The following is a 24874-nucleotide window of genomic DNA, read 5'->3' on the forward strand; positions in this document are numbered from 1 at the left end:
TGTGTGTCTGTGTGTTAAACTTCTTGTTGTTGTCCCAAAACTCAGTGGTTGTATATGCACTTGTCTCTTAAATGTTTGATGATACCCAGGGGATTGGAGTTGTCCTCAATCAGCCTACATTTGCATTAAAACTGTCGTTTGCAAACCTGCATGTGGATAACGGTGAAAACTGCACTCCTTTGTCTTTACACTCTTGAATGATGCGTGCCTTTACGTTTCGGCAAATGTCCAACACCCTGGAAACAAAGTAAATGTTTGAATTAAAAAAAGAAAATTTAACCAGATTAAAAAAGAAAGTCTAAACTGTGATACTTGTGTATCTAAAACATAATAGTCATAAATGTAAATGTAAACTTACATCAAACTGAATTAATGAGGAATGCAAAATTATGAAAAATGTAGATAAAGACAAGAGAAGAGGAAGAGGAGAAGGAGGAAACTAACATGACGACCATAGTGGGAGAGGTTCCCACTGGTGTGGAAATGGCCGCCAGTCCTAAGCATGTGTAGCCGTGTGTGGAGGATGGGTAATGAGCCAAGCACATATGCTCTCCTCAGTGCCTGATCTCTTGGTCTCGCCCATCAGGAATGTTACACAACACGGAGCGGTGTGTGTGCGTGTGTATGTGTGACAAAATGATGATGAAACCATGGAGAAAACGCAGAACACACCACACGTGGATGTGAGATGAATATGAGGCTCATGTTGAATTTCCTCACACAGAACACACACAGATATGTCTCTCCGTGTGTGTGTGTGTGTGTGTGTGTGTGTGTGTGTGTGTGTGCGTGTGTGTGTGTGTGTCTCAGTAATGGCGTGTTTGTAGGCTGAGGAGGCAAAGCTTCCGCCAACGCAGAGCCGGTTAATTGGGGAGGCAAAGAGAAATAAAAAGGAAGTAGTAGCAGGAAGAAGAACGAGCACTCTCTTAGGACTAACTGCGTGGGAGGTGAGAAAAGAAAAATGTTTACAGCTATTTAAACTAAACAGAGAAAAGCTTACAGCTCATATAAGTGTCTTTACCTGTCCCAAGGCACAGAGGTTTCAAAGGACTCCCCGATCACATAGTAGTCCATCCCCAAGTCCTGTTCAGAATAAAATATTAACATTGGTACGCTGACAGGTTAATGCTTATTCAGTACATTTACATGCATGCACAAAACCAGGCTACTGGGGGAAATAAGGTGAGAGGTTTTACAGGTTTACATGCACTGTAACAACCTGGTGAATTAATGTTTGTGTACCGGCCAGTTACAATTAGAAGTTACACTTACAGTTAGAAAGCATATTACTACCAAAAGCCTAGTTTTGAAAGTGCATGTAAACTCCTTGCGTGTTTCTGGGAAAACCAAAAAGGCCACTGACAGCACTGACCTAAGGAGACTCTCCATTGTCATTTTGACTGCAACCACTGTGCTCTCCTCGTTGTGTAGATACCTCAGTGTTAGACACCCTGACAACAACTGTGACCAGATCAAATCAAAGCTCTCCTGAGGTCACATTCAGCAACCTTTCCGTGCTGCTCACTACCCTATCTGCTGTCAGCCCGTGTCCTCCCTCCCCGCCCCACCTGCCCATCAGCGGATGCAGAAAGAAAACCAGAGGGGTGACCCACCCGGAGGTAAGCGATGACGAAGGTCAACATGTAGCCCCTCTGCCCATTGTCCTCTCCAGCTGCCAGCCCCCTGAAAACAGATAACAGGGTTAATATTTAACAGCTCTTCTCTTTTAGCTTTGTTGGTCAGACCTTCCCCTCACAACAGCTGCCTGGGAGCCTGTCAATCCAACAATGTACAGATCAATGAAGCTATGCTCTGTGTATCGCCACAGGTCAGCCACACATCCATCACCTGCAGTGGGTAATCAGATTTTCATCTACCACCCAAACTAATCAGGCAAAGCTCATTAGAAAATCTCTATATTGATTTTCACCATTCTTCCTGTTTCCCCAACACCACAAGAAAATATTCCTCACAGAACTGCAACAATCCATCACTGGCACTTGATCTGATGGGCGATCACGATTTATTTTTAATAATGCAATAAAACAGAGGATGCTGCATGTAACTGACAAATTTCTTATGATTTAATGGCTGGCAGTTACCAGGGCAGTGCTCCAAATACCTGCAAGCCTGGGCACTGAGCCAAAGCATAACACCAACAGTAATATATAATCAATAGGCTTGACCCGGCAAGAAATCCCTGAAATCACCCAGTAAGGAGTACTGAGGATCCACGGTTTGTCCCCTGTTTAAATGTGTGTTGTAATGAGCCGCTGGTTTCTGACTAGTTGGTATTACATCAAATTTAGGAAGGATTTTTGTTGGCAAGTTTTCCCCTGAAATAAAAAAAGTGAGTAACAACTCAATTTCTATTTGTATGCACAGAATACATAAGCCTCACTGTTTTTCATTTTATTGACTTTCATGTCTAAATGAACAGATCTGGTTTGAACAGTCCTCGATTAGTCACCTGGATTGTTCTGTCTCTATGTATCTACAAAGCTGTTGTGTTTCTTGCAGCGAGAGGGTGCTGACCATATAATTTACAGTGAAGTCCAGTTGTGATAAAAGCAGATCAGAAAATGTTCTGGTAATAAGAAATAAAGCAGAGAGAGAGAGCCAGAGAGAGCGAGAGAGCGAGCGAGAGAGAGCGAGAGAGAGCGAGAGAGAGCGCTTGGGAGGAGCCAGAATGGGAATGGAATAAAGGAGTTAACTAACTTTTCTTTCAATATTCAAAATGAAATATTTTTCTTCTTTTCTAAATAAACCCAACAATAAATAATAGATGGCATTCACATAAGTAAAGACTACTATTAGATAACTACCAATGACTGATGCCTATTAAGCAAAGAAAACATTTTATTTCAATTTTCAAACAGTGCACACTCCACTGAATTAATTTGTTGAAACATCTAACTTCAGAGCCATCTCAGAATTACCCATGAACAATAACTGATTAAACGGCACAAAGCTATATTTATGTTATGAACTCAACTATGAAACTATTGTTGGGGGTTTAAAAACAGGCACAGAATAGAGAGAGCATCCCTCTCAAGCTGACAGGGAACTGATTTCCACCAAAGTCCTCATTGATCCATTTCATAATCAATCACAGCAGCCAAGCACTCCCAGGCTGCGTCCTCTCGCCCTGCGCTGTCCTGAGGGGAGCAGTGCCCTGCTATCACCGCCCACACCACACCTACTTTAACATAAAAGCTGGCCTGACAGGAGGACATCCACAGGTGATCCATCAATCTGCACAGAGACAAACTACCAAGGAGAAGACCAAGTCAGAAGTGTGTAACTCTGCTTCTCCATCCTTTTCACTGCTACTACATAATGGCTGGTTGAATAAAGTGACATCAGGGTTTCAGGCATCATGCTCTAAGTCTCACCAAATGGTGCTTTGTCATTTCCGTGCTTTACACGGTCTGCAGCTGATCTTTGCAACTGCTTTGTTTTAAGAGAGAGAGAGAACTACTTACCCAAATTTTGCAGCAATGTCATAAACTTGCTTCTCATGCTGCAGGACCTTCTCACGGTCTCCCTCAAACAGTAGGGTGGCCACACACAAGCGGTCCGGGTCGAACCCTTTGAACTGGTGATTAAAGAAGCCAATTCATTTTTCATGACACTTGGGGCAGGCAACTGCTAATGTTCATTTCAATTTTTTTTTTTTTTTTTTTTTACCTTGGTGATGTAAAATTTCTTCAACCCGTCCAGAAAGGATGTGAAAATTGAGGATACCTGAGGCTTCAGGGCGTGACCTGTGAAAATATGAGATAAGAGTCTGCTCCATCTATTTACAAAGAAGTGGGCCGGCAATTCTTTTCACATATTAGTCATTCTCTGCTTCTGCTTACATCCTCCAGCGTTCTGAGAAGGCAAGCAAGTCAGATTTATTTGGGGTACTAAACAAAAGGAGGAAAAATAAATGGTAACATTTGAATAACTTTACAACTGGCCAGTGGCTGCCAGCGACAGCAACTATAAATCAGAGGGTTTCCGAAGGGAAGTGGGGTTGACACAGCGATATCCGTCTTCCTCAGCCACACTTTTTGATTTATTTCTGATCGGACGCACAAAAGCGCCTGTGGACAAGCGAAAATGAGGGGCTGGGGCCAATGGGATGGTTATCAATCACTGCGGGGAAGTCACGGGTGATGTCGCCGAGACTTAACAGTTCATTTATTTCCCCCCATGTTGAAGTCTCTTCATCACTTAGTGTCCTAATTGTTTCAATTCCAAAATTTGATTGCAGGTCTTTAGGTCTCTTGCAGCCATCATACTTGTTAATTAAATACTCAACATCCAGAGAGAGAAAATTATACCTACACTGTGCATCATTTTACTTTTAACTCTCCCCCTCTGTGGTTTGGTTGTTTGTTTTTTGCACATCAACACGCTGCTGCTACTACAACATTCTCATTTTTCATTTTGTGTATCAAGAAAGGCAGCACTAAATTTGCACTTGTGGTCCCAATCTGAAAAAGACCTGTGAATACATCAACCCTCCTTACTTTCAGCCAACATGATTAAAAGTGAGGACGAGCCCCTAATAAGCCCAAGAAGGTATCATAGAGCCATGAGTTTTAGTTATTAGTGAAAAACCTGGCTGCTTCATCTTCCCTGTTTAATGCTAAGAAGTGCCTACTCTGTGAAAAGTGGAAATATAGGGGAGATAATGAGATCCCTAGAGACTGGGGGACTTTACAGAGATATCTGACAATGCCAGATGCATTCCATTACTAGACCTTAAGAAACAACATCATACAACTTCAATGTTCCAACAACTGCTTAATTTTGGTTAGGGTCATTTTTCATCTTGTTTCAATTCTTTGCCTGTGTGTGTCCAGCTATTCTGCTGCAGAAAAAATTTATCAATTTAACAATTCAGTGCTGTAGAAGGTAAAATCATTGCATGCTGAACAGTGACATTCATTTACCTTCTCTTAGAGGTACAAAGCACATCAATGAAACAGCAACCCAAAAATTGCCAACAAAAATACAATATAAGTGACAAATTTCAACTCCAAATAAATATGATACCCATCATGCTGCTTATTTAAAGTATGCCGTGCCATTCATGCTGCAAAGCTCTCTGATCAAAGCCAAAGGTTACATTGAGGCCTAAAAGAAACTCTTCCTCAAAATGAAAACCAGGTCAAATAAAAAGTCCCACTTGCACAGCAAAGGTGTACCAAAAAGAGGAAAAATTTGTAAGCAACATAAATATGTAATGCTTTAAATCTAGACTGGCCGAGATTGTGAACGGCTTAAACAAAACTTACCAAATTTAAATTGTTCATTGTCCATGAGTCGTATAGATGCAGGGGCACACCTCTGAAAAATAAAAGTTGGTCTATATTAGTTTGTTTGATTCACAGGGCAGAATTAAGTGTGAATTAAAGGTTTAAAATGATATTAAATTCCACACATATTTATTATTGTCAACATTCTAACTGCTATGGTTTGAGCTTTGACTTTAAGTGATTTCCTGTGGCTTGATTGATCTTAAAAAAAAAGTTGCCATTGGCACCGTAAAGTTTTGATTGGCTTTGGCATCGTCAGCCTGTGGTGCTTTAGTTTAAAAAAAAGCAACATAAAGGTCTGATTAAAGGTTTTACTTTGGAACAGCTGAACATTTTAACAAGGAAGTTGGTCTGCAAAAAACATTCTCTTTTTGCTGCTTTTTGTTGGCAGGTCAATTTTAAACAAGTGAAGATGTGACGTGAAGATCTGAGAGTGCTTATTGCAGTTTGGCAAACCTGCAACACACTCGAAATGTTTCAGGCCGTAGCCTCATGTTAAGACGGAGAGAAAGCAATGACAAAGCGCAACATGTTGTTACCTGTTTGGCAACCTCTCGAAGACACGCCACTCCCTGCTCAAAATTAGGAAATACCACTGAGCCGTATTTCTGATACTCCGGCATGGGACGAATCTTCATCGTTACCTCAGTAACCACACCCAGGGTTCCTGTGGAATCAGTGAGAGATTTTGAGTAGAGCAAGAAGAAGTAAATCAGTTCCCACAATTTATATGACCTAACCCCTTCTTAGAGTGGAACTTAAGACCGTTTTACAGGGCTCTGGTACATGTCCCAAGGGTCCTTTGCGTGACCTTAAGTCTCACATTTCACCTAGTAGATCTGGTTTTCTACCACACACTGGGGGACAACTTGATTTATCAACTTAAGACCGCAAGGAAATAAAGCAGGGTCCTATCAAAGGCAGCGAGGCCAACAGCAGCAACACATATACAGGTACGCCAAAACCTCTGGCTGACCCTATGATCCTGAGAACTGTCAACCATTAGCTGCTGTTGCTGAAGGAGTCACATTGAGTGTTTAAACTACAATTACCGCATCACGGTTATATGTCTCTACCAACCAGTTAAGTTGCAGATCATATCCATGTCTGTCCAAACTCATATACTAGTGTATATGTAGTTAGGACTTTGAATGGATATAATAAAAGGTATTAAGTGTATTTTTTGGCAGAACATGAATGCTTCACATAAATCTTCTACCCGGCAGCACAAATGTATAGAAAGACGACAGTTTCAAGGTGGGCCCCTAGATTAGTGTCACCAGTTCAGTATCCGACCAAATGTGAAATACGGTCACAATCTCCCCCTTTGATCCTGAGTTATGATGTTGAATAAAGGCCTGAGAAGTGTTTTTGAAAAACATTGTGATGTCAAAGTTCACCTTTGGGGTATAACATATTATTACTTCATGATTTTATACTGTTAAACATTTGTGTGTAATTTTGTCATAATTAGCGTATGGAATTCTTGTGTTATGGGCAAAAATATGTTTTGAGGTGACCTTTTACTCCCAAATTCTTAATAAAAAACTATGGTCTACTCTACCTTACAGCAAATATGTCAGAAACATTAAATGTTGTACCTTTAAAGAATTTGTTTATTTAGGTTTTGGACCTTAGTTAAACAAAGTCCAACACACTGGGTTCTTCTATGTTGTAATGGGCATTTATAACAATTTTCTGACATTTAGTCGGTTAAAAAACTTTCAGAAAAATAATTGTATGTTTTATTGTCCAGAATTGTGAATCGTATCTATGTAACCCAAACCTATCCCATCCATCCACCCTCCAGCGTGAATGTTCATTGTTATAGACGATGTCCATTTAGCAATGCATCTCCATTGAACATAGCTGGCTCCATTAGGAGGCTTCCTTAGCCTCTTATGGCTGTTAATGAGCCCTCTAACGTGACACTACATGCCACACGCTGCTCCCCGGTGGCCCAGTGGAAAACATGTGACTCCATTAGGCTTTAGCCAAAAAAAGGCTCCTCCTTTCTGACGGTGCGCTGGAGGACCCACTGAGGGGAGGAGAGCGCGGGGAGGAGTCCAACAAGCAGAAAGAGACCGACCGAGAGAGAGAGAGAGAGAGAGAGAGAGAGAGAGAGAGAGAGAGAGCGCCTGGGAGGAGCCAGAATGGGAAGGGAATAAAGGATGGTGAGTAAGTGAATAAATGGCAGTAATAAGAACAGCAAGGTCAGAAAAACACTCTCTGAGGGGACCAAGGCAATGCAATGAAATGTTGGGAGTTCAGCTTTAGCCATTTTTTTACTGTGACTGTCTTTATTAAACCAACATCATCTTACAGGATAAGTATTTGGGGAGTAGGACTATTTACGTTTCTTTCTAAGAAAAAAAAAAAAACATTATTGACCACTGTAAAGCCACCACTTTAGAATCAAAGAATGGACTCTGTACATTGAATTAGCACTGGTTGGCTTCACACACCTACATTATATCCTCCACGGTTGAAAGGAGTTTTTAAAAGAGAAAAGGAATTACAATTGATTATTCCAATCATTATTTAGCATGAGAGAAGAACATCCTTTGTACTCAGGCAACTTCAAGGTCAAAGAGATAGAGACACACCGGTTGTTGTGTGGTGAATGAGAAGATCTGAGGTTTTACAGTCATTTCTGATAAAAATGCATGCAGATGCATTCCACTTAACATGCAGAGGCAAGATGAGGGTTTGTGGGGTGCTTTGTTGTTGTAGTGTGGCCTACTGTCAGACGGCAAGATGTGGTTTCTGGGTGAGGAGGTAGATCATTTTGACGAAAAGGTGTGCTGGTGTGACCTCTTAGTTCCAGCGTTAGGTCTCCCAGAAGTAAATGTACTTCTAGAGACATGTGGTCCACTCCCATCTATGTTATGCCACCAAACCTCCAGATGTTTCTCACTACTGTACATACTCTTATGTGCTTGCATCATGAAGCATTATTATGACTATTATTATAAGCCTTCATTTATGGAAGTAGTTGTCAAGTCTATTTAATGATTTTATTAAGTGAACAGCAGATCTGGTCAAACATTAAGGAATTATACCAGCACATTTCAAAATTATGTGAGTAAGCACAGTATATTTATTCATATTCAGAGTAATTTACAAGGATTTACTTTACGTGACCCAATGTCTTTTTAAGAATGAAATGTTCGAAATTATTGTATCTTATTTTGGAAACAACTAACTTGTTTGATGTGGCTTTTACAAGGGAAAATTATTTGATTTGTTAACAACCTGCCACACTGACCTCTTGCACTACAACTTTACATGTTTTGAACTCTATCATGTTTCAATTATTTTACTTACTTTAACACCTTAGAGAGTATTTAAGAAAGTCCCCTTTTTAATGAGTAATTGCATAGGCTCCCCCTCTTACTATCCAGTGTATACAACACATCCTGAGTTCTACTTGAGAGGGCCATAAATCTGAGGTCAGGGGAAGGTATGTACTGTGTTTACTTAAAAACTAAAAAAGCAGTTGAAGAGCATCAATCACATGTTAATCATATGGACTTGCATATTACCATATTTTAAACACATTTGATGTTGATCTTATTTACAGGTGGGCTGTTGGTTTTAAAATTGCTTCTAATGAGTACAAATGGAGATTTCTGCAGTGATCTGTGCCTAGTCAGGGAGCAGATTGCTGAGCTTTGTAGGGCGAATTTAAGGTGTGCATCCACAGCTGTTTAACATAGCGATGCCAAGAGTCTCTGAACCTTCTCATTATGTAGGGGGAACCTGGCATATGGCAGTATTCTCTGTGGGCATTCACAAGGACAGGGCACTGCAGATGGGGTGGGGAGAACACTTTGCTGATTCCTATCCCTCCAGGGTGGGGAGGACACTTTGCTGGTTCCTATCTAACACCCCTCCAGATCACGTTTCCACCTAAGCTGGTTAATTTGTAAGACGACCCGACCATGAGAACCATCCTGATGTTACAGTGTTAACACAAAGATGTGCAGACATGTACACAAACTATACATTAACACAAAAACATACTCAACTATCCTGGTGTACTGAAATAACATGAAAATATTAGCAAACCTTCTGAGCCCATGATGAAGTGGTGAATGTCCGGACCTGTGGACATGCGTGGGCACTGACAGCCCTTTTCAATCACTCCTTGTGGTGTCACCATCTTTACGTGGACAACCTATTTAGTCACAAAACAGCAACACATCAAACACTTTTTGGAAACACAAATATGCAAAGGGTACTTTTCTTCCACAAATGTTAACAAATAATTTGGAAGTCACCATGCATGCCACATGTGAACGCATTTCATAACTGATAACTGCATTTTGGAAGTGAGGCCAAAGTCAACCAAACTTCTGCTAATAATTTACCAATGCCATCCTTAAGAACAAAAATAAGCAGGAAGGTAAAGAGGAGGGTGGAGGACTCACCAGGTCCTCAATGTTGCCGTAGATGTTCTTCTTCATGCCTGATGCTCTGGTTGCTACCCAGCCTCCCAGGGAGCTGAACTCCATGGAGTCCGGCTCATGCCCAGTACAGTAGCCGCTCTCATTAAGCTGGAAAAAAATGTATAATAATTGAAAGGGAGAGCATTTTTATGGAAAACAATGAGGTTGTAAACCCACAGAAATGTTTTAATAACAAGAAAAAGCAAGCAAAGAGAAAAAGAAAAAAAGAATTGCAGCTCTGCTGCTGAATTTTACCGCTCTCGCTTTACTGCAAAGCTAAAACTTGGGTTTTATGGCGTCATACATTTTTACAACAGCCTAAAATAAACCATAAGGAAAGAGCAAGAAAAGACTAAAAAGAGAGATCAGTGCATGATCTGGGTACCACCAAATGTCCCTGTTTGATTGGATCACTGATGTTACACAGTATGTGTAAAATCATATCTGCATTCTGCAGGTGAAATGTTTGTGCCTTTTTCAACACTAGTAAAATTACAGTTCCAGAAAGTCACTTCTCCGTGTTTATGTCTTATACAGGCACATTTAGCTTCCACAGCAGTATCATGTATGTGGCCATCACAATGTGACACAAAAAAACAACCTTTGAGCCACCTTCATCAGAAGCACCATCCCTACGGCTTTAAGGATATGTCGGTCATCAAGAACACACACACACACACACACATTCTCCTGAAGGCAGCCCAACACCCAAACAGATTGCATCTTTAGGCAGAACATTTAAAAGTAATAATAATAATGAGGCCCATAAAGTACAACAACAACAACCTCCACCAGAAGCACAAGACGGGGGTTAAGTCAGGCCTTGTTTTATCATAGCACTCCCCTGGAAGGCAGTTTATAATCCAGACCCATCTGCTCCACCAAAAAGGCACAGTCTAAATGCAGAGGTGGAGTCTGCTTTAGATGCAGCTCACACATTCCTCTACATTAAATGCCCGCTTGTTCTCCATTTTTCTGAATTAGCTTGATGGTGCCATCTGCTCATGACCACTGCATCACTCTGTAATCTCTCCCCTTCAACACTGCTCCTATCTCATACTTATTCCTAAACGCTTTTCGATCTACTAAGCAAAGAGTACCAAGGTGAGTGAGCATGGGCAACATGGCAGCATGTGAATTAGGGGGTGGGAATCCCCAGAGGCCCAAAGGTCAAAAGGTTAAATTCTCATGTGCAATTCATATAATAAAATATCGATACTTGTTGTACGTGTATCAATACAGTATTGACACAAAACGTATTGCAATGCTATGTTGCATCGATTCCTCCCCCCCACCCCTAATGTGAACGGTTACACGGATTGATCGTTGGCCCAACATGTTACAGCAATGGAAGCTCTTTTAGTGAATATGGATGAATGAGCTGAACTTACCAATCTTTCCAATTCCTGACCGACAATGCCAGCTTCCACATGGGCGGTTAAATTTTTCTCATCAATCCACAGAATGCGGTTCTGTGAATGAAAAACAAGCATGTCCGTTTAGTCTGACGGTCGCATTTCTGAGAACAAATGAGTGCAGAGGACCAGCGGGATGGAGATAGTTTCCTCAAGGTTAAACTCATTTTAACATCTAATTCCAAATATAAGCCTCTTATTTGGGCCGCTGGGCACATGGCCTACCCTTACCTGCAGGAGGTCATTTCACACCTGTCATCAATCATTCTCCAGAGGTAATAAACTTTATGTTCCAACCACACTGCTCCTTTCATGTGCTTCCATTGGAGCCACCTCACCTCTGACCCCTGACACAGAACACTGGTCACTGGTGTCTGTGGCACTAAACTCAATGACTTCTAGGCTAGCAGCAACCAGACAGCTTATATATCACCTCTATGTGAGCCCTGATCAAAGGGCTGTACTGTACTGGTGACAATATATGCACCATTTTGTATCATATCTAATGAAACATCATCATGTTTATGGTATTCCATTAAAATTAATGGCAAGTACCCAAGTAACACACTTGGCAAATCCTCACATTTGAGAAGGTATGACCAGAAAAAGTAATGATATCTATTTAAATACAGATAGTATTTGTTGTTTGACTAATTTATTTATCATTTAAACATTATTCTACATTATTAATACATTCACTCTGGAAAAATGACAAAGTGGTCTATAATAGTGGGTGATAATGGGTTTAATAGTGGGTACGAAAGTAACAACATGGACACTAAAGGGGGGTTGTTGATAACATCTCTATTGTCTCATAATGCAAAAGTTTGTCATTTTAATTGGTTGCACAGGTTGAAACTATTAGTTCCTTTGTTCTAGCTATCAAAAATGAAAGTTGATTACTAAGTATCAATAGTATAAAACAAATACTGTAATTTTTTAGCCTGGATGCCAGCAAAACTTAGCCCTGCCCACAACATTTGAGGTTGGGAAGTATAGTCTGGACTTCATCCGTTGTGTAGCCACTATGCTCGAACTAGAGCTGTTCAGACCATTTAAATTCTCAGGGCAGGCTTTATATGATAATGGGCTGATTACCAACAGTAACATAATCAACCATATCACCAAAGAGTGCTTGTTGCTCTGATTGGTTGTAGGTCTATCCAATTGAGTGCAGAGGCATTTTCTTTCCTGGTTGGGTTAAAACACGTCCCATAATCACAGCCCAGTGGAGCATTATCAGATTTATATTCTGACTAGAATCTGAGTCTGACGTCAGGCTAGTAAATCTGTTACGACAACAGAAAAATCTGACATATTTTTTCTTAAATCAATCATGAAGAAAGCTAATCATAAAATGTTTTGACTTACATGTTTTTGATTAAAATAAAATATGAAAAGATTTAAAAAATGTAAACAGTCTTTTAATGTAAGCAAGTAAGCCTCATTTTTTTATTTCGGTGAAAGTATTTATTCAGCTGCATTTGATTTGATTTGAGTTTTTTTTTTTCTCAACTCTTTTGACACTTAACATAGTTGTTTACGTACCATCTGTGAGGTATCCAGAGAGACAATGCAGCGAGTTTCCTCTGGGGGGCACTCAAGGCCGCTAGAGACGCTAGTCCCTCCTGAGAGAGAAAAGCAACAGTTAGAAGAGGCATTGCAGCAGAGAAGCCTTCAGAGGAGACCATGCAATTATACTGGTTTCATGTTTTTAACACAAATATTCTCATAAATCTACGGCTTGGTACCAAACTGTGAACACAAAAAGGTTAAGGGGAAAGGAAAAAGTGTCTATATTTGTCAATAACGGGTATAATTAAAAAAAAATGGTTTTGTATGAGAGGCAAACTCGGGTACTATATTGACACTAGTGTGTAAAATTTAATCACACCCAGCTCTTCATGAGACTTTTTATAATTTCAGAAAGCAACGACGTGGCGCTACAATGTGTTTAAATGTTTGCTGTGACATATACAAAATACAGTTTTAATAAAAAGAAGCAACGTTTACAAAAATCTTCTCTTTATTCTTCAAAAAACAACCAGAGGCTTAAGGATTCTATTGCATAAATGTGTGACTGACTTTTATTACCATTATCATTCTCATGAATCTGTTGATAAACCACTGTAATACTGCATAAGAATCATTTAAGCCATGTTGCCATCATAAAATAGTTAACAGTTGTGAGTGACAGGAGACATGGAAGGTATTACATATGATATAGGCCCCCAGGTTGGGAGTGAACTAGAGATGTTGTGATTACATCACATGCTTAGATTGGTGGTTTAATAGGTTGCCTGCTTATATTTTTTCTGTAGCCTCAGTACAAAAAACACAAAGCAAAACATAAAATTCTACAAAGCATCCACTGCACTGTCTGCAGTACCTTAAATAATTCATATATTAGAGGGTTAATTCATTTAAAAACAAGCAAGTGATAGGAGTAAATAATATATTAAAAGGTGCTAAGCAATGTTGCATGTTTTTTAGGCCGCAACATTTTTTGTCACATGCAACATACATCTCCTCACTATCCACTAGCTGCCTGTCCCATGAATACACTAAAACAACGCGGTCTCTGTAGTAAGCTCAGGCTCCACAAACAATAAAAACAAACTGCGCCAATCTGCACCACTAAACATAAACAGTGTTCAAGGGTTTGTGGGTGGGGGTTGGGGGGTGAATGGGTGTGCATGTAAAGGGGGGTGTGAGGAGTGGAGGACAGAGAAGTGTGAAGAGGGAAGTTAGAAGGTGGCGAGAACTCTGCCGGCAGAAGTGCTTCCAATCCGACATTCAGGCGGCTCTGTTTTTGCTGGACAGGTGGGTAAATCCAGTTTGGTTTTTCTAAATGGACGTTCATGTTCACCTTACTACCAACACAGGGATACAATTAGCTAGATTCAGCACTAACCTTGGTGAATGCAACATATAGGTTTCTAGCAGCTAGCACTAGACCTTTAGAGCAGGGAGAGGCGAGCTAGCCTCCGTTTTGTTTAACAAACTAGAAGTGACGTCACCCAACATCGCTTAGAGCAGCTTTAAAGTACATTAAATTTAAATACACTTCTATGGGCCTGTGCACACATTATGTGACAGCTAATTATGCTGCTAAGGCCCTTAAATTCCATTACTCACCTCCATATGGTATCAAACAAACATTATGTTTGCATGCAAGTTCCACAATTTTCACTACGTCATTGTGGCAACCTGTAAAGACAAAGAATATCATTTTAGAAAAGAGTGGCCATCGTAAAGAAAGTGTTTTCTTTTACCATCCTCTATAGCGTCCATAAATTCAGTTTTAACATAATAGCCAGAGTAGACACATTGTAAATAAAATATAAATGTAGCACATAACAAAATGCGTATACAGGAAAGACAGTAAATAAATGTAGGAACATTTGGATTTGCCTGATAGTTGTGACTTGCCTGGGGCTTTCCTTAGGCGGAGTCAGACCGCAATGAAGCTACACTCTCTGGGGTGGGATGTGCTGGATCAATACAAACATGCTTTAGCATGGAGCTCACATGGAGTCGTGAGCAAGTGGGAAAAGTAGCGATACCCACCTACGTGGATGTGCTTGACTGACCTTAATTGCTTTTAGAGGCAGTGAGAAATGCCTGCATTCTAGTGCATTCTGCCATCCAATTAAACACACAGCTTCTGCCTACGGATTAGTTTAACAAACTAAACCTACACTTAAAATACAAAGCTTGACTTGGAGGGACTTCTGAGAAATGCAAAATACAGGTCAAATGTATTTGTGGGTTTGGTAAAAAAAAATGTAATTTGGTGCTGGTGAGGATGAAACAATGCCTTCAGTTTCTTGGTGATTTTCTGCCTATTTGGATCGGTGCTAATCAAGTTTCAGCCATCAGTCAACATTCATTTGCATGATGAAATCTCGGAATCATAATTCATGAGTCTACAGTGCAGGTCCATACTGTGGAGTATTGTGTGTCAAGCGTCTTCCCTCTGACGCTTCTTATTAAGCCTCTACTCATACATATTAATATTCCTGCCTCTGCAGAGATTAACCCTTTAAATCACCTACACCAGTGGGGGGGGGAGAGGGGGCGATCAGCTATACTTCGTGGGAGGAGAAAAAAACAGACCGATATAAAACACAGAAATTAAAAGGCTTCTGAACTCACTTGGCCATACCACCATATCTGGAACACGACCAACTTTCCCCTCTCGCAGAGCAAAGACCTCGTGTAAGCAATGGCCTGAAAGAAATACCGGAATGAGATGAGAATCCCGCAAAGATATTAATATGGTCAACACAAATGAAAAGCACGTGCTACATTCAAAATCATCAAAGATATCATATTCTGATTGTGGTTTAAAACAATAAAAGTGGGTATTTAATTAGGGAGCTGTGCAACGTCTCCTCCCAGCATGCCTTACCGTGGCCGCGAAACACCCGGTCCTCTGCATCATGAGAGAAGGGAATACCTGTGGATTTCAGTTCGTCCACGAAGGCCTCGTTAAGAGTGGGAGGCTGTACAGCACTGCTAGTCAAAATGGGCTGAAAAACAAGCCATTGGGGTTTTTGTAACTGTGACTAATTACTGACTCATATTCACCATTCATTGAAGATACCACAAATAAACATGAATTATAAACTCACCATTGCTGGAGATTTATGCTGCATACTGGCTCCAAAAGTGCCTTCAAACCAATTTTGCAGAGCAGGGATGATCATACCACTTAGTCTATATCTGAATTGTGTAAAAGAAGACAGATTGCATTAAAAAAACAAAACAATTTGAAATGTGTTACTTTCCAGTACTGGAAGTCAAAGCCCTCAATTGAAAACATACAAATGCTTGACTGGGCTTATTTAGTGAAAACCCAGGCCTGTGTCTAATAAGAATAGAGTGTGAGGTTTGAGTCCAATGAGGTTATTAGGCAAGCAGAGCGGCAGTGGCAGTGCTGTCTGTGTGATCGCTCTGGCCATCCATTGCATAATTGAGCTGCTGGCACAGCCTGGGCGAGCCCATCAGGGGACTGTAGTGTGCCTTTGTCTGAGAGACCATGAAACACGCTCTATAATGAAAAAGCCTCTGTCTCAGTAAACGCGGAGGAGGAGAATACCGTCTTTGACATTCATGCAATAGTGCCCCAGCCTCCGATACTGTATGCTGCCCAGGTAGCTTTTTAGTCAAGAAGGCACAGCGCAGTTTGTGGCAACTGCTTGCACAGGAGGAAACCATTTGCTGTGCAACATCCTGTTCAGCTAGACTCATTACTCAAATAAATTCTCATACACATTGTTCCAGTTCTCTGTGTTTACAATCTGACAAGCAAAGCCGTTTCTTTAAAAGTCATGTCATGATTACAATCACAAGGATCATCTTTACCTCTGCTATTACAATGGGAGACACAGATACAGGTGCTGTTGTAAATTGAAGCCATAGTCCGTAAGATTGAGGACAACTGCCTTTGTTTCCCTCTGACATTTGAATTAATATTTTTTTCTTCAACAGTGACTACAATTACTGTGTTAACCCCCAATTCCCCAGAGACACATCAATAATTACTAACGTAATAGTTTCCATTTTTTTACAGATTCGGAACGGGCATTCTGTAAATCAGCAACAGAGTTTGGGAGAGCTGACAATCACAACCAGTGACCTTCTCAAATTAAAATGAACAGTTTAAATGCCAACCACTAGGTGGCAGTAGCACCACGTGGCTGTGAGCATAGGACTGGGACATCGACTGATTTCAAAAGCACACAGTATGGGCAGTGACGTCTCAATGCAGATCTCCAGCCTCAAGTTATCCAAATGTTTTAATGAATGTAGACACAATGACTCTACAAAAAAAAGATTAGAGGCTATGAATGAGACCTAGTAGTAAATGATTTCTCTGAATCTTGAACAAATAAGGATACAAGTTCAAACTAAGACTTTTGATGTGATATTAGACCGTACCTTTTACCGGTGAATTCTGCTTGACCTTTTTTGTTAAAGAGGAATCTTGTATCACTGTATCCCCATCCGTTCCATTTCAAAATCTCCTGCCTGTGGAAAAAAATAATAATGGCAGGGGTTAAGCTTACACTTCTTACACCTTAAACTGATGTAAAGACATTGTAAAGAGAGATTAAAGACATGACATGAAATACCATTTGGAGGAAGGTAAAAAAAACAAGTGTTTACATTGCTTGTTAGCATTGTAATGCAGGCTGAAGTGACGCATTCAAATACCATATACATAACAGAGGAAGCTAGCAGACACTCCCTCAGTGGTATCAGCAAATTCCCATTAATACATTTAAATATTTGTATGTATGGCATCTGGTTGATCCACATAAATAGCTAGTTTCAATACTGCTCGGTTTTTATGATTAGGTTGTATATGATATGATATGTGTTTGCTGAACTATGAAACTTTAGCTAATTATACACATATACTTAGATAGCACACAAGCATCAGCCATACTGTCAGTTCTTTCTTGTTGAATCACCAACCATATTGGAGTAGAGCCATAGCTAAGCTGTGAAAACAAATGGCTGCTACTATGGTATTACTGTTAAGTGATATCCCATTATAATCACTAGCTTCACAGCCAGAGATGATGTACTGTCTATTCTGCAATAACGTGCAGAGCCTGTGTGCTATACTTACACTCTGCAAAGAAACGGCTCACCACTCAGAGATCAACCATAACTCATGGGTCAATTGGGTTGGTGTGCTAACACAACGGAGTAAAAACCATAACTGAGATTAATACCTTCCAAAATGGAGTTTCCTATAAATTAAGAGTGAGAGTAGAAATGAGAGTGACACACTTTAATCAATCCTCACCACCGTTGTTATGTGTTAAAGATACTGAACACACTGAACAAAAATGTATCAATAAATGTGTGGCAAGGTCAGTTAAATGTGGATATGTACAACTACACTGAATGAATACTGCAATCCTTCTTGGTATAACGTAATTGATTTCACAGCACTTAAAAAGTGACCAAAATTAATCAAAGCCTGTTTAAACAAAAAAAGGACATTTTAACCTTCATGACGATAGAATTTATTGTAGGGCTGTTATATTAAACTGCATTAGTTTTAACTAGATGCACATCTGGATTTCTATCCTGATGAACATCTAGAAGGTCCACTGACTGAGGACCTACTTTGTCTTGCACTATCAAACTTCCTACAGACACTAAAGGTCAACGACTCAAGCTCAGCATAACAATATGCGTAACAGACAGGGCTGCAAGACACAACATTCTATCATATCATCACAGTGTCATATTGACCAGAACAGGACATGCTGAATCACACAAGGCCAAATGCTTACACTTTTAGTGCTGCATACAGCAGTTCTCTCGGACTGACACTAGATGTCATCACAGTATGGTGGCGTTTCCTCAAAAGGAACCGAGCTGCCAATAGGTTGAAGGTTGAAAGTCAGACCACCACTTTTACTAGCCAATCAGATCAACAGACGAGACAGAGAAGTTTTTGTCTGTTTTTTTCGGTTGTTAAGATTGATTGTTGTTTTTATGAGGTGTCCCATAAATTGAGATTTTGTTAAAATAAATCTAAAACTTATAAGAACCGAATCCCCTACCAACATGTTTACATGATAATGGAACAAAAAGTACTTGTATTGTGGTAGTTTAAATTAACCGCATAGCTCAATAACAGTTATTGAATGCCAAGGCCGGTGAATCCAACTTTACGTAACGACTGTACGTAACAGTAACTTGGCTGTCGCCAATTCGATTCAACGATTTTGTTATCTGTAGCATCAGAAAGTTCCAGATTAGCTATAACGTGAACCCTTCTCTTAGGCTTTTACTACCCCACCAACAATGAAAAACTGCCATTTAACAGAATTAAATGATCTATTACAAGCCACAGAAAAGGCTTTATCTGACCAACTTTAGGAAAGTCGACAACATCAACGTTAAAGAGAGTAAACACAGCCGCACCCATTCCGTAACGTATAACTGTCTGTAGCCAAGTAACGTTAGCTAGCTAGTTGGCTAAGTAAAACCAGCTTTAGCCATGTCTCCCTATGTTATAAATGCTTAAAAGAGAGAAGGAAGCCAATGTGCCAGTGCATGTGACCGCATTGGTTTTTGTTTACATGTTACTCCACTGATGTTTGACTTAATAATCTGCTAAAGCCACAGAGAATGGACCTCTGTCCACCGCTCCATCACAGCCTTGTACCTTCTCCTCGGCACCGTCTTCCTCTCATTGGAGACATCTGTTTTGCTGCTCTGGGCTTTGCACTCCGCGGCTAGGATGGTCGAGTCACTGTCCACCGGTCCCTGTAAATGTCCGGCAATTATTCTCAGTCTTTGCTGTGCAATTCGTTGTCTGTCGGAGCTGCCGCCGACGTTGCTGTTGGACGCCATGCCGCTTCCGTGTTTGTGAGGTAGGGAGCGGATCCATGAGCGGCTGTCAGAGGTCAACGCAGGAAAAAAGCGCTGCGTTCACAGCCCGTCGGAAATATGACAACCAGTCCACATAGGCATACCTCCCGACTGTTGCCACGTTTCGGAGTCGGAGCATAATACACAATAAGATAACGATAAACTTTAATAAATGATGTTCTATTTTAAATATGTTTGACGGCTAAGTGGTAATGGTTACTAGGCATTGGTTCAAATTGGGCATGAAACGATTATTCATTTAAACAATTAGGAGATTGACAGAAAATTAATCTATTACTATTTTCATTATCAAATAATTGTTTACGTCATTTTCTCATCAGAAATGCCACACATTTGCTTGTCATAGCTTCTCAAATGTGAGAATCTGCTGCTTTTCTTTCATGACAGTAAACTGTAGCCTACATGTTTGGGATTTGGACTGCAGACAAAACAAGCATTGAGATATGACACCTGTGGACCTAAGGCGATAATCATGCTGTATGTTTTTATTCTCTCTTTGTTTATGGTTTAAACCAAATAATTAAAGTAGTAGCCTATATAGCCTACCTATAGTTCCACAGCTGACATGTCGCCTTCATTCTGGACCTGAATGCACCAATTTACATCTTTCCCAGCATGCCTTGCAATATACTACTGGTTGCATTATGCCCCTTTCACTGGAATTACAGTGACATTGCATAGTTGGTAAGAGATTACGGAAATTGCATCAATTTGGTTTATTGGCTCAGAACAATGTAGGAAAGTGAAACGGGCCCAAAATGGAATCGTAAACATGAGCTTATAGATCTATAGTTTTAGACTAATCATTTTAATTGCATTATCTGCCACATTTAAAAAAAAAAAGTAATCTTTGTCTATTTGCACTTATTAAAAGTGCATCATCCTACTGTCAAAAGTCCACACGTGTAAATAGTGACGTGTTTTGTAACCAGAAACAATGTGACTTCAATGTTTATCTTTACTCGCTCACTCCTTTACCTGTCAACTATTTCCATATGGCACATAGCAGTGCTGTTTAAGTAATGATTTAACACAAAGTTAGAGTACGTCATTGACTATCAACAGTGTTGCTACTTTAGAACACAAATTAATCTTGGTAGAAACGTTAAAAAAAAGACAGAGGCCGTGAAAAATGCTTAAACAGATCAACTTTATTTCAGTAAAACTGTTATTTGTCAACAGAAATATTGCATCATGCTGTAAAATTAAATGTCCAGATGTGTGAAGCTTTACTTCCCACAGGATAAAGTATTAACTCCCAAAACAAAGTTCTGTAATGCACTGACTGCAAGCAATTAGAGTCTAAGTGTGTCACAGAACTTTATTTGGAAAGCCACAGTGCCACCTCATAGGTTTGTCCTTGTGCAGAGCCTTTTTCTCCTCATGACTGGGTGCTTCTTTAACTGTAGTAAGGCACAAAAAGCAAAGACAACGTGAAATCCACTTCAATTATCTTTTTGTTTTGACTTTTGAAATAACTACAAGAGAGAAAGCAGCTGGTGTAGTTTGTATTAGACGAGGGAACAAGTAGACTTGAATGCTTTAAGGACTGGGCCTACGCTGTGTGGTGGGTCCTCCCTAGAGTCACACAGGTAAAGCAGGCCAGATGGAGTCGTTTTACACACTGACAACTCACTACAGAAATGATTAAATGGCTAAATATTATTTGGCTATGTGCAATAGCTGATCCAGTTTTCCTGCACACCCCACTGAATGGATTAAAAGGTATTTACTTACCTCTTTAAGCTTGACCATCTGGTTGGTTGCAAAGTTAACATTTAAAGCAGTCTCTATATTAACTGACACGTTTTAAGTTTCCAGTTTTGGGGATATTTTTTAACTAATTTAAAAGGATTTCACTCCTCTGCTGTGCCAGCGTGCCATTGATTCTACCTGTTGAGCTTTTTCCAACTTTCAGAACTGAACAGACCATGGAGAAATGATCTATTCACTTACATAGATATCATAGCAATGAGGAAAGTGCAGAAGGGCAGCTGAGCCCCATGAGTAGGCCTATTAAGTTCTGTCAGTTTGAAAGTGCTTGCCACTTCAACAGCAGTCAAGTGACAGCAACTTTAGAAGTGCAAAATAATGCAACAAAACAAATCGTCTCACGCGTAAATCCTTATCTTGACAATGATATACACAGCAAGTAATATGATAGAGTAAGTTCTGCAAATCATACTGTACCTGATATAGGTAGACGCAAGGGACCAGCTGCAATCCAACACGAGGGCAAATTGTCTTGATGATAAAATGCAAAAGCAGAAAGCGATCAGAGGCGGATACTGCAGGCCATGGCTGGATACACACTGCTAACGCCTGTTTTCACCGCGGTTGTTGTACGTCTGCGGACTTGCAGCGTTCTAGTCTTAAGGTGGCTACCGCCGCTTTTACCTTTTTTTTCCCCCAGTCCTGTGCAGTTCACTATATGCAGCTGGAAGAATGTCGACGTGGAGCTGCCAAACGTGAACGCGTGTTCATGAGCGCGCATGAGGGGGGAGAGAGAAAAAAAAGAAGCCTTTTTAGTGTAATTTCACGCAGTGGCACAGTGGACTGCACTTTAGTGTGAGGTTCTTTACAGATAGGTGATACAGCCAGGACTATTATAGTCTGTCTTATTACCTTGACATATTTCAAAAGACACTTTATTATTATTAGCCTACATCTCGATCCATCTTTTTACTTACAATAAGGTGTCAGAAATGTAGACCTAATTAACTTGTACAAGCCTCAACAACTTTCTTAAATAGCAGTGACCATTTAAAATTACAAAATTAGCAGTTGAGAGCATATCAGAGAAGTAGATCCTTTACTTTAATAAAACTAAAAGTAGCAATACAACAAGGTACATTCAAAATTGTAGGCTACTTTAGTAAAAGTGCAAGAGTATGATCAATAAACTTAAATCATCCACATTAAAAGTATTATGTAGAAATCCTTCTTCCAGTCTATATTATTGTAGTAGGTTGGTATACAGTACATTATTGGTTATCAATAGATTTTCACTACGGATGCATTCATGTTGTATATTTTAATGTTATACAGTAGCTTGTCAATGTTGAGCCAAATATAACATCTGTTTACTGCTGGGTTATTATATCTAGCTGTGGAAGAAGTTTCCAAATTCTTTACTTTAGTAAAAACAGTATCACAACAGTTTATTGATATTACAAGTAAAAGCACTGCACTCAAAACCTTTTGCACCAGAATACTCCCATTAAGGTTAAATGTAGTTTTATAGAAAATGTTGTTGGAATATTATTACTAATGCATGAATGTATAAGCAGCCTTTTAACGTTGCAACTGGTCGACGTAGAGCAACTTTTAACTACTTAATACTGTTTGGCAGTTCAATGCAATATGCTTAATAAACTCATGACGGCTCTTTAGTAGGCCTTTAGTAAGTACAGCTGGTAGGTTAAAGAATGCAATATTGCCCTCTGAAACATGGTGGAGTAGAAGAAGCCTAAAATTAAAATACTTAAAGAAAGAATAAGAACCTCAACATTATGCTAGACTACAATACTTCAGCTAATATACTTACATTTCACTTAGTAGAATCACATATTATAAATATATTAAGTGTTTGTAAAAATCTTGATCTGCATATAGCCTATACGCTAAGTAGCATGTAGTATGGTGGGCAAAAAGAGAGTATTTCCATCTAAAGTAGAATATTTGTCCAATAGCCTACCTCAAAGTTAACTACAGTAGGACTTAAGTAAATAATGAAATGTCAATTTTTTTTATCCCATATGCAATGCTGCTTTAATAAATAGCATTTTAACAACACATCATGGTCATCAGTTATCAATAGGCTACAATGTAACTGAAATAAACATGTCACCTTCCAAAGCCAGTGGTGTAAAGTAATAACATCTACTCACACTGTACTTTATCAGGCAATTATAAAGCACTTCACTTGAAGTCCTTAACTTGAGTATTTGCATGTTATACTGTTCCATTACAGGACTGTACATTACAGTTACTAGGTATTTATTAGATTAGGATTGTTACATAAAAAACACATGCTCGACAAATAAAAACATGTTCTATTGTTATTAAACTACCCAGAAAGTCTTCGCTGTGTAAGCAGTTTAAATGACCTCGACTAACTATATTAAATAATAATTAAGGCCTACACGCTTACATGTCACTGCATCAATAATAACAATCTAAACCGTATAGTAGGCTACTGTAGTATTCACTGACAGGTAGCATTCTGCATGTTGATTACTTTTACCGTACATTGTGTTGTGCTGTCTCCTCGCAGCTTTGTTACAATCTCCCAGCTGTCAGTGGATGTGTTCAGTGTTTCCACGAGGACATTAGGGCCCCAGGGCGTCCGCATCCACACCGGGACCGTGAACCAGCAGGGGACGCTATGCACCAATCAAAACTGGTGATGGCGGAGTAAAATTAGAAACGAGAACGTGGTTCTTAGTTTTATAATTGCACATCAGCTGGCATTTTAACACTCACGAATGTAAAAGCGATTCTCAGATAGGCCGAATAATAAAAGATTAGGCCTAATCTTTTAGTGGCTTTAATGGTTTTCCGACGATCAGTTTGTTTTATTTAACTTATTTCTAAAAAGATCATTTAAGGTTTAGGCTGTCACAACTTTAAAATGCACATAGATGGGTGATGCCTTATGCATTATGCAGCAACAAGTCCATTTACTTCCTTATGTTTTCTTTCAAATGTGTCATATATAAAGAAATGGCTTAAATTATAGATTAGAGTCTTTAATTTGTGTACATTAATCATTAATAATGTACATGTTCTCGATTTTACTACGTCCCCAATGCAAAGTCAACTCTACACGAACAAGCTTTGAGCCAAATAACATTAAAAATGTTATTTTATTATCATAAAGGCCACGTCCAACTATCTCTGATTACATATGATGTAAATATTAGGAAGAACTACACATTTAATATAACCCACCCTTTGGTTCCACCCTCTGTCTAGTGCAAACCAGTAGGCCTAAACCCATAAGGATTATAATTTGAATAAGTAGCTTACTACTCTTTGTTTTATTTCTTAAAAAGTCATGATGCCGAAAAGTTGCTTTATAGCAAGAATGATCCAAATATGTGCATGTGTTGTTGTTTTGTTGTTGTTGTTTTTTTTAGTCGATGGGTTTCAACTGGTAACCGTATTCAGTGGATAGGCGTACTTGCTCAGCCTAGCTGGCTCCACGCGCATGCACCGACAGCTCTTATAGGCCGGTGTGAGGGGGACGATCCCGGCGCCGCAGCTC

At 39.7% G+C, this 24874-nt stretch overlaps 1 protein-coding gene and 1 long non-coding RNA gene across 3 annotated transcripts in view; one reads left to right on the top strand and one right to left on the bottom strand.

Moving 5' to 3' along the window:
- LOC117952440 overlaps positions 1–14217 on the top strand; it is a 22306-nt gene extending 8089 nt beyond the window's left edge. Inside the window, exons 3-4 of the long non-coding RNA XR_004658408.1 lie at positions 6556–6561; positions 14154–14217. This is a non-coding gene — a long non-coding RNA (uncharacterized LOC117952440). The remainder of the gene's footprint in view (positions 1–6555; positions 6562–14153) is intronic.
- agps (alkylglycerone phosphate synthase) overlaps positions 1–19646 on the bottom strand; it is a 47381-nt gene extending 27735 nt beyond the window's left edge. For both annotated transcript variants that reach the window (XR_004658407.1, XM_034884730.1), the window contains exons 1-17: positions 19379–19646; positions 17125–17214; positions 15816–15906; positions 15593–15713; positions 15337–15411; positions 14317–14388; positions 12727–12806; positions 11155–11235; positions 9746–9871; positions 9384–9492; positions 5852–5979; positions 5292–5343; positions 3691–3767; positions 3486–3598; positions 1614–1683; positions 1022–1083; positions 147–236 (exon numbers count right to left, since the gene is read on the bottom strand). Coding sequence is in view for 1 of the 2 variants with exons in the window: in XM_034884730.1 (XP_034740621.1) it covers positions 147–236; positions 1022–1083; positions 1614–1683; positions 3486–3598; positions 3691–3767; positions 5292–5343; positions 5852–5979; positions 9384–9492; positions 9746–9871; positions 11155–11235; positions 12727–12806; positions 14317–14388; positions 15337–15411; positions 15593–15713; positions 15816–15906; positions 17125–17214; positions 19379–19566 (1625 nt within the window). In the remaining variant the exon portion in view is untranslated. The remainder of the gene's footprint in view (positions 1–146; positions 237–1021; positions 1084–1613; positions 1684–3485; positions 3599–3690; positions 3768–5291; positions 5344–5851; positions 5980–9383; positions 9493–9745; positions 9872–11154; positions 11236–12726; positions 12807–14316; positions 14389–15336; positions 15412–15592; positions 15714–15815; positions 15907–17124; positions 17215–19378) is intronic.
- Between the last annotated feature and the right edge of the window lie 5228 nt (positions 19647–24874).

Source organism: Etheostoma cragini, chromosome 11 (assembly GCF_013103735.1).
Source record: "Etheostoma cragini isolate CJK2018 chromosome 11, CSU_Ecrag_1.0, whole genome shotgun sequence".
In the NCBI taxonomy this organism is placed as follows: Eukaryota; Metazoa; Chordata; class Actinopteri; order Perciformes; family Percidae; genus Etheostoma; species Etheostoma cragini.